Source organism: Armigeres subalbatus, chromosome 1 (assembly GCF_024139115.2).
Source record: "Armigeres subalbatus isolate Guangzhou_Male chromosome 1, GZ_Asu_2, whole genome shotgun sequence".
In the NCBI taxonomy this organism is placed as follows: Eukaryota; Metazoa; Arthropoda; class Insecta; order Diptera; family Culicidae; genus Armigeres; species Armigeres subalbatus.
Genome location: NC_085139.1, coordinates 107580533 through 107591089, shown reverse-complemented (window position 1 = coordinate 107591089; position 10557 = coordinate 107580533). Strand labels below are relative to the sequence as shown.

Genomic DNA, 10557 nt, shown 5'->3' with positions numbered 1-10557 from the left:
TAAAGTGATCGCTTCTCAAGGTGCGTCTTTAACTATTTACAGTAATAGACTGCTTGAATTTAAATATTTGTTCAAAAAATGGCTGCACGGATTTTGATCTTTTGATTTGAAATTCGGTGCTTAAGTGTACGGATTTCGATGCATCACTATCTTAATTAATTGCAATCGAACGATAGTTAGAGCCAAAAAATTGTTTTACAATGTGTGTCCGTATACCCAATCCAGGTGGACAAATCAATCATCAAACATTTTATTTAAGTCTCGAACGAAAGCTAACCTTTGTGTACTGTACTAGATGGTAGGTGAATTCTTTTTCGTAAATTAAATATTGATTTGTTCATTTGGAAACATGTTTTTTTCTGTTTACTGTACAGAAGCACTATCAAGCAATGTAAGTAATCAGTGGTTTACAGTTGAATACTTCAATAGAACGTGCACTCTCCAGAGGCAGACGTGAGCAACGTCAAATTCAAAATGTTCACATCTTTTTTCACTGCGTCATGCATTCCCCTCAACCAAAAAACATCTACGGCGGCTCGTTTCCTATCGCGATGTGACTGCGCAAGCTCGCATCGCAGCATACCAGACTCGACTACCCATCGCTCGACCGTAGAATGATGTTCTCAACAAGCAAAGTAGCAGACAGCAGCGGCAGAGTAAAGCAGGGACGAGAGTAGCTCAAATTTTAGGTTTTCAGTCAACTCAAACAGTTGTATTGGTAATCGTCGATTGACAGAGTGAAAAGAAGGGAATTATATATATTTTCAGATCTTGGCCCATCAGTCAAATAATATAGATAGTCCAAGAGGTGTGTTCTCGGGTGTTAATTCAGAGTTAGACAACTTATAGCCTCAAAATGGTAAGACAAATGCTGTGAGGATTCCGTGCAAAATCTACTTTTGTTCAGATATGAACATAGCAGATTTTCTGCACTGTCTCCTCGCCTAATTAGTATGTCATCGGGCAGAATGTCGGTCTACGGGCCTTCAACAGCTCACGTACTAGGTCAATACTCGACAGCAGTCGTCTATTGTCCTATATTCGGGCGTTCGATGCATGGCGAAACAATCGATTCACATCAGTTTTCTCCATCGATTTTCAGGGAAATGAAACATCCTTGCCCATGGAATTATGCTCAAACTGTAAGTATAGCATCGGTAAATCATGGTCGGGTTAAAAAGGGGGCTCGACTCGAATGGAACCTGGCACACAATCATGCTGCTATCACGGCACCATGGCCACCCCGTCGAAGGTCATTAGTAGGAGGATTAGGCTTAGCGAGTCGAGATTTGTGCGATGATAATCCACACGGTGCACTCGACGGATCGATACCACAAATCTTCTGCAATTTTGCAGACATCGGAGCAGATCTCTTCAATTTAGTGCATCGGATTGTCAAAAATATCGATTTTCTCTAGTCGTTTTTCCTCTCTGTGGATGAGAGTGAATGAAAATCCCATCGTCATAGAGAAAGTCTATGCAACTAGGGGAAAACGAAAATAGTGTTATACCCTATCAGTGTTATCGATGGCAGAGTGTGACAAATATTGCCAACCATTGATGAAAGAGAACGTTTGTTTTTCTTATCTTGAATTCTTAATTTCCGACTGTATACTGCATTGCATGGTTGGCATGGACGGATACTATTTTTCTGCGCAGCATTCGGTCGACGCGCGATCGTAATTCTATGTTCGTAGGGTTTACCGGGGCTGTTTGGCAAAAGTTTCGAAAAAAAAGAGAATAACAATTTATTACACAATCTACTCATTTGTAAATAAGGGGAGTATCGCCCATTTAAATTATAATAACTTTAATGATAATCATTATTTGAACAAAACTTTCTTCAATTGAAGAAATTGTTCTTTTTGTTTTTCAATTCCATTTCTACACTATGTATTTGTTAAGTTTGTGTATTTTAGTTTGAAATTTCAAATTAGAGAACAGCAATCTGAACTTTGTAAGCAATATGGTGTATTTATGAAGTTTGTTTCTTTTGTGGATTGAAGCCTTAATTTCCTATGAAACAATGAGTTGATCTGAAAAAATCACAAAATATATTTAAAAAAACTGGTGATATTTGATACATTTGTAAAAGCTTGAAATTGATTTGAACCAAGCATGTCAAAGGCAACCAGTATTTCTGTCCATTCAGCACATTCACCTCAACTTCCCCTATTATGTTACGTTTTTTCTCTTTTTTGTATAACTTTGTATTAGGAGGCAATGTTTACACTGTTGCAGACCTGTGTGTCTCATTGGTTCAAATAAAACCAAACGTGCATAGAAAGAGATACGAGTTAGCGGTTTCTTCTATATCAGAAAAGCTTTGGTACTTTATTTTCAATTTAATTCAATGGACTTGTGAAGTGAATAATATGATATCTTTTCTGAAACGAACAATACACCATAAATATTCGAAACGCATCAATTACCATATTTGAACATACAGAGTGGGGAAATATTATCCGTGTTGAGTCTTTATCATTGCAATATGTATTGAAAAACTATATTTTCGGACAATGAAAATACATGAACACATATTGTAATATTCACATCGATGTCCTTAAATACCTGAGCCAAATCTGAGATCATAATGAGAGCAAACAAAAAACATATTTCGATATCACCATCAGCAAAAAACGATTTTGTTTTCAAATTTTAATCTTCATGTTTGATTACTTAGTTTGATTTCAGTTTGCTGTTGATTTTCAAATTATATGAACTCTTATTAAATTCAATACTTATTTTGTTATCGCAAACCAACATCCAAATCGGTTTGAAATTTGCTCTCACCGACAGCAGAAATAGTTTTCTATTCGATGGCACAGTAAGATTTTTCTGCTATAGATGTTGATCTTTTCAACGTTAAAACGATCAAAAGGATATCAACCTGAGTTATCATTTTAGGCAGAATCAGGCGATTTAGAAACAACAAAATTAGTTATCGGTTTACTCTCGAGCTTTGCTGGAGTGTTTTTTGGCTTAGGGAAATCTACGGCAATTGCCGTTAGGTCATTAATAGATATAGCACAATATGTGTGGCCTCATACTCAAGACTAGACAAGACAGAGTAATCTTTTGGGTTTATGTAGTTCAGGAGATTTCTAAGACCATCTGGGTAAACACATTTGGAAATGCTTGTTACGGAAGGATCTAGGATTCATCTTGCTCCATGCGATGGTGCCTAATATTGCTGAAACGTCCATTTATTTGACTAAATATATACTTGCCCTAAGTGCTACACTGCCGGTGGATGCATAATTGCCCATGTGACAATTACGAGTCGTCCGGCAGTACAGTGTCTTGTAGATTTAGAAGCTTCTGGTAGATTTTGCATTGTATGCATTAACGTAGACACTAGAGTGGGGCATCATGGTCATTTTTTCAAATCAGTGGTTTTTCGAAACCATTCGCGGTCTGCAAAATTTGGGCCCGATCGGTTGCTTTCTAGCTTTCCGCATCGCGTTTGAAGTTTGTATGAAAATTAGTATGGGAAAACGTATATTTTTGCATTTTTACTCATAGAGGTTTCAGATCATTACGTTAAAGTATAATCCGAAGTATGCCGAAAAACTGCTGAAAAAGGTAGGTTGCTGGAACGACCACAAAAAAAGCTATAATGCCTCAAATATTGATTGTTCAAACCAGCATAGCATGATTGAAGCGGACGAGCATTGATCTAATTCAATCATAGCATCCTATGCCAGTGAGTGAACAGCCTTGCTCAGATGGATACCAAACAACGATTATGAGCGATCGTTGCTGCGTAAACAACGAGCAACAGAGTTCGCCAAACAAAACTCGGTATGGTTTCCAGCTACGACTATGCTTTCTCCAAGATGAATACACAGCTAGGTGTTCCAATCTGCCAAATTCATGATTCAGCCATCTTGGATTTTAGTATGGGAGAGCCAGCCGGTTTGTTTATGTTTTGCACCGAAAATGAATTTTTCACCCCCGCCTTCTTCTCGTCCATAAATTGAGCACATTGAAACACCTAGCTGTGTATTCATCTTGGCTTTCTCTACTAGAATAAAATCAAAACAAATCAGGTGTTCTACTTTATTCACTCTGGCTTCAAGTTGCTGGGATGGAGGAGAGAAAGTATCAGAGCCTCCCATGCAATGTATCAGAGTTCAATTCTCATTGCGGACTTAATTTTCCTAATGTCTGAAAAGATTTTTTCTAACAGCGTATGGTAACTAAACTCATTACCAAGTGATTTGCCTCGCTCAGCTGTCTCCCATTGGTGAGCGATGAAGATCTTTAAACATTGAATCAACGAACGTCAAATTTCAACGATCTAGAAAGCATCAGCGATCAGGCCGCAGCAGAGCATCAATTATTTATTATTTATTTAGTCTACATCTAAACAGATAACACTGAATCAACAATTTGACGCCACAATACACGGTTCGAGGCCGCATCTCTCCATCCTCGAATACGCCCCACGCTCGCCAAGTCGTTCTGCACCTGGTCTGCCCATCTCGCTCGCTGCGCTCCACGTCGTCTCGTACCTTTTTTTTTTTTTTTTTTCTTGAGCAAGGGTAAACGGAAATCTGCAACCAGACACCTGAGGAGGTACTCAGGTAGTGTGGGGATGGGTATGTCATGTAACTCTTACCCGACCCACTAAAACCAAAACCCTTTCGCCAGTACCATCGGCCCGCAATTAAGCAATACATCAGGGGGGGGGGGGGCTATTGAGAACGCTCACGCCTATGATAACGCACTTGACGTCAATACACACAACATCGACTTCAAGGGTGGCTACCTCACCACCCGTCGATCGCAAGCTATGATAGTAACCTAACGGTCCGTATCATAATCTCACGTTGGAGACGAGCACGCCGACAACAACCACCGCGCGTGAACCGCAATGACCTCTATATCTACATACTGAGGTCCCCGCAGCCCACCCGCGACATGTTGGTTGTCGGGGTGAGCAAAGTGTTCACTGCATCACAGGTGCCCTTACTGCACTCGTTGGTTTTGTCCAAGACGCCACCACCGCTGCAGTTTAGACATAATCTGTTGAGATGCTGTGTTCACCGCATTCCATATAGCTTCCTTCCGGCACATCCTCTCGACGAGGTTGTCCGGGGTTGTATCCATCCCACTAATAAGTAGCATGGCATTGCGTTCTACCTCGAATCGCGGGCATGCGAACATCACATGCTCTGCCGATTCTACCTCACCTACACATTCAGGACACTCCGCAGACTCTGCGAAGCCAAACCTGTGTAGGAATTTCTTAAGGCAGCCATGTTCAGACAACACCTGGGTTAGGTGGAAATAGACTTGACCATGCTTCCTATCAACCCAGTTGGACACTTTCGTTGTAGCACTCCACAACGTCCTCTAAGAGTATGTCGATCGGCATCATTCCAGCTATAACGCACACCGCCTCATATGATATGGTGCGATATGCGCTCGCGACACGTAAACACATCAGCCGGTGTACTCTGATCAATTTCTTTACATTGTACTCCGCTTTTAGTGCTACGGCCCATGCCGGCACGCCATAACGGATGATAGACAATGCTACGCCAGCTATCAGCCTACTTACTTGACTATGCACCGCCGATCTGTTGGACATCATTCGTGATAAAGATTTTATCGCCAATGAAGCCCGCAGACATGCATAATCGACGTGGCTCGGAAAATTGAGCTTATCATCGATCATCACGCCCAGATGCTTGAGAGACCTCACGGAGTTAACTGTCCAGGTCCCTACTCTTATCCTCGCCTGTTGCAACCCATGACGGTTCTACACTACCACGACTTCCGTCTTGTGGTGTGCAAGGGATAACCGTCTCGAGTTGAGCCATTCCTCCACTCTGCCAATCGCGTATGAGGCCTTCAATCTAACTTCGTCGAGAGTGTCACCTGCTACTTCTAGCATTACGTCATCCGCGAAGCCTTCTATCTTCACTCCGGCCGGGAGACTTAAGCGCAATACTCCGTCGTACATAATATTCCACAGAACCGGTCCGAGGATCGATCCCTGTGGAACACCCGCGGACACTACGATCGACTTTTGACCAGCATCAGTGTCGTATAACAGCACCCTATTCTGAAAATAGCTTTTCAGTATCCTGCACAGGTAATCCGGAACTCTCAATCGGTGCAGGGAGTCAGCAATTGCTGCCCAGCTAGCATTGTTGAACGCGTTTTTTACATCAAGTGTAATCAACGCGCAGTACCTAATACCTCTTCTGTTTAAACCTCTCGCTATCTTGGCCGTATCCGTTACCGCTCGAATTGCTTCGATGGTAGAACTGGTTGCTGCTGCTGGTTGCTGGATAAGCCACCAGCACATTCTGTATAAGCCGACAATCTATTCAGAATGACCCTCTCTAGCAGCTTTCCAGCTGTGTCGAGTAGACAAATTGGTCTGTATGCCGAAGGATCCCCCGGCTGTTTGCCAGGCTTCGGTAATAGCACCAATTTCTGCCGTTTCCATCGATCTGGGAAGTTTCCTTCGTCCATGCATCTCTGGAGGCAGCTCCTGAACATATCTGGATTGGCAAGAATGGCGTGTTTAAGGGCCAGGTTTGGAATACCATCCGGGCCTGGCGCCTTATTGAGCTTAAGTTTTCTTGCGGCTACGATAAGCTCTTCGTTAGTCACTAGCGGTACCACGTCAACTGACTCGTATGGTGTAGCGGGCCAGTCCGATGGTTCATGTGTCGGAAACAATCCCTCTACTATACTGGCTAACATCTCTGGGGATCTTTCAGGAGGTGTGCTATTGGTCCTAGACATCACTATCCTGTATGCATTACCCCACGGGATGTCATTCGCCATCCTGCACAGCTGTTCGAAGCAGGCTCGCTTGCTACATTTACTCTCGTAGTTCAGAGCTCTGCTCGCTGTCCGGAATACCCCCCGTCTATCGAGTCGCTCAGCGTCTGTTCTAGCACGTCGCAACCTTCTTTTAGCTTTAAGACAGGTTCTACGAAGATCTGCAATCGTGTCAGACCACCAGTACACTGGTTGTCGATTTCCTGGGGGCTGGGTCTTCCTTGGCATCGCCACGTCGCAGGCACGTGTAAGTACTTCCGTCAGGTCGTTACCGCTCAGTCCTGTAGTCCTACTCTCCCAGCGCAGCGCCTCCACCAACAGCTCTTGATTGAACTGTGAAGCCATCGCCATCCGGGATCCGTTGCACCACCTCTTCTCGTCGTAGTTCTCCGGGTATACTCGACCGTAAAACGTACTTCCTGGTGGTCGCTAGAAGTATGACCCTCGTGGACCATCCATCCTGGTTCTTCAGTCCATCCTGCGCTGCAGAAGGTGACGTCGATACATGAATCACCGCTCGGTCCTCTGAACGTTGGCACTTGACCTTCGTTCAGCAGAACTACGTTCAATACCGCTAGTGACTCTAGCAGGATATAACATCTAGCGTTAGTTAGTTAAGGCCAGTTAGTTTCGCCGCAAGAATATCAACTACCCTAGTGTACTGCTCTATACTCCATCTAGGAGGACAGTAGCAGCTACAAAAGTAAACACCGTTTACCTTTGCTATGACGAAACCCTCATCGTCGGGAGAAGATATTATCTTCTGGATGGGGTATCGCCCACAAGTCCAGATTCCCACCATACCGGACTTGTCCGCAAGCCAGCTGCCGTTTCCAGCACGGATGCGGTATGGGTCAGACAGCAAGGCAACATCAGCTTTACACTCGATAATCGACTGTTGTAGCAGCAGCTGGCCCGCCTCGCAGTGGTTCAAGTTTAGCTGTGTTACTTGCATGTCTGGACCCTTCTAGAGGCCGGACAGGCCTGCGCACCGGAGAGATGCCTGTTGTCTGCCCCCGTAGGACAGATCAGGCATCTCGGTGCAGCCTGGCAGGTGCGAGCCTGGTGGTTTTCGGCTCCGCACCTACGGCACAGCTTACTACGGTCAGGTCCCTTACAGTCATAGGACTTATGACCGTGGCCAAGGCACCTGTAGCAGGCCTGATTGGGTTGGCTTGTGCTCAGCGAGCACACCGACCAACCCACCTTCAGTTTTACCTTATCCAGCACCTTCTTGGCCTCAGCCATAGGTACTTGGAATGAGGCAACCTGCATTCCCGCAAAGCCTTTGCGTAGCCGAATCGCGGATTCCTGGATCTCGACATTACACTGATCCTTCAGTGCGTCTACCAGGTCTCCGGCTTCGGTTATTTCATCCATGCCCTTGCACTGGATGTTCAGGACTGGGCACAGGGCTCTAACCTGGACCCTGTCACCCAGGACCTCTTCCGTCAACTTTTTATACGCGGAACTCTTCCGAGTAGCATCCCGCTTCAAGGCGAGAATCATCTCGCCTTTGCGCGTTCTTCGGATGCAGTTGACATCCCCTCCTAGACTAGAGAGCTTCTCGGTGCCTCTCATAGTCTTTAGGACTTCGGCGTAGCTTTTACAATGATCGCTTCACCTCTGTCCTTCCGCTTGCCACTGCCACTAGAAGGCGCACCCTTTTTCTCACGGGCTCTACCCTTCTTGGCGGTGACTGGTTCCTTTCCCTTGGTCGCACTCCTTGCGACCTGCTGACGGCTTCTTTTCGCCTTTTTAGGATTCACTACCTCTGTCCATGGTAGATCTTCCTCCCGGCGGTCCTCTGGTATCTTCCTAGGTGGAGGTACCATTTTCCTCTCGGTCTCCACTCGGACCTTTTCTACGGTCCGTGCCGAGGCTTTATTAGCTACTTTCAGGTCCGCCTCCTGCGTGAACCTACTTAGCTTAGGAGTTGCTCCGCTGTTAGCCATACGCCATTTAAGTTCTGCAGTCTGGCTCTCCGCCAGCTGCTTCCCTTCTGCAAGAAGCCGAATCTTCGATTCGGCCTCCTTCGAGGCCTTCTTTGCTTGGCTAACCGCCAATTCCTTTTCCTCAGTAAGAAGACGGATCTTGTGCTCCGCCTCCTTACTGGCTTCCAGCAAGGACTTCCACTCCGACTTCGCCTCCACGACTAGAGCGCAGAGGGTCAGTACGGCCTGTTTCAAGTCCTTACTATAATTTACTCGGTTGTCCAGGAAGGACATGATTACGTCCGAAACGTCCGTTATCACTTACATCGTCTGGACTCCATCCTCACCGTGGTTAGTCATCACCGAGTTAATGACTTTGGTCAGAGTGGGGCCGTCCATCTTAACATCCACCGGCACCTCTTCCTACCTATGCGTAAGACAAGTCTTAGACCAATATATTCGGCTTTATGACAGTTTTCAAAATTGGTTTTATTAGAGTCCTCAAGATAATCATTAGGCCCCTAATAAGCTAATAAAGCATTTGACATTTGTGGTTTTATTGAACGTTTTATTATGATTTGGAAGATAGCTACAAGTCTTCCAATAAGGCTAATCTCGCGGTATTGATCAAAGCAGCGATAAAGCCGTTAAAAAACTTAAATAAATCTATGAAGTCTTGAAATTGTTACTTGGGTCCAAAACTGCTAACAGAGTATGATAAAACTCAAAATGTTACTTGGGATCCGCCGACGCAAACTTTTGTCGCCACGATGGTCCCCTTTTCATCACAAATTTTGCCTAAATCGTCTTCGAACAGCACTTTAAGATTCTTCGCTGCTAAGCGCCCCACGGAAATTAAACTCGTCGCGAGTTCCGGCACATATTCGGACATTGCGATTTTCACACTTTCACCGTTATCATCAACATCATTGAGTACACCCCTTCACCATGAATCTAGGTTTTGTCACCATTCGGCATAGTAATCCAACCTCCAGTTAATTCTTGCAGCTTATAGAAGAACAACTTGCCACCGTTCATATGGGCACTCGCACCACTGTCGATGACCCAAGCTGCGGATGCAGTTTCATTCCCCAACGTAAAAGCTACCTCTCTTCCGCCACCTTGGACGGTCTTCGCCTTCGCTACTTCCTTCTTGGAACTCTCCACCATCTGCGACGCAGTTAACTTTCTGCAGTTCCTGCGCAAGTGGCCCGGAATTTTGTAGAAATGGCAAATTATTGTTTCCTTTCTTCCATCCTTACGTATGGATGACCGCATCGTTTTCTCTGACTTCATAAAGGGACTTTCTCTTTGCAAACGCTGGAGGTACTCATCCATTAGTTTGGATTTCACCACCTTCATGGAGATATCGTCATCTGAGCGACTATCTGCGGACACTATGCCATCGTATGTCGGCGGTAAGCTTTGCAACAGCATGCAAATCTTTGTATCCTTATCGAGTTCTGTGCCGGCGGCATCAAGCCGATCAAACAACTCAAATGCCTTTCGAGATTACTACGTTCCGTGAGATTAACAGAGCGCAACTTCTTAAGAAGAGAAACGCACAATGATCGACTCGTCGCGAGTAAAAACACTGTTCTTCACCAGCGGAAGCTGGCTGTCCTCTATCAATAGCACTATGGTGGCTTTAGCCTAACGGTCATCTTTCTTCCGTTGATCGTCTTGATCTTCTTCATCAGGCACGTCTTCTTCTACCACTTCCAAATCTTCCCGACAAAGCAGCATTTCTACGCGCACTTTCCAGGTCTCCCATTTTTGCCCGTTTAACTTTTGGACAGAGAACCTGGAATCGACC

At 44.9% G+C, this 10557-nt stretch overlaps 1 protein-coding gene across 1 annotated transcript in view; it reads left to right on the top strand.

Annotated features, from left to right (window-relative positions):
* The first annotated feature begins 651 nt into the window (after positions 1-651).
* LOC134204546 (calcineurin subunit B type 2) overlaps positions 652-10557 on the top strand; it is a 35160-nt gene continuing 25254 nt past the window's right edge. Inside the window, exons 1-2 of the mRNA XM_062679360.1 lie at positions 652-859; positions 1103-1142. Coding sequence (XP_062535344.1) covers positions 857-859; positions 1103-1142 — 43 coding nt within the window. The 5' untranslated portion in view covers positions 652-856. The remainder of the gene's footprint in view (positions 860-1102; positions 1143-10557) is intronic.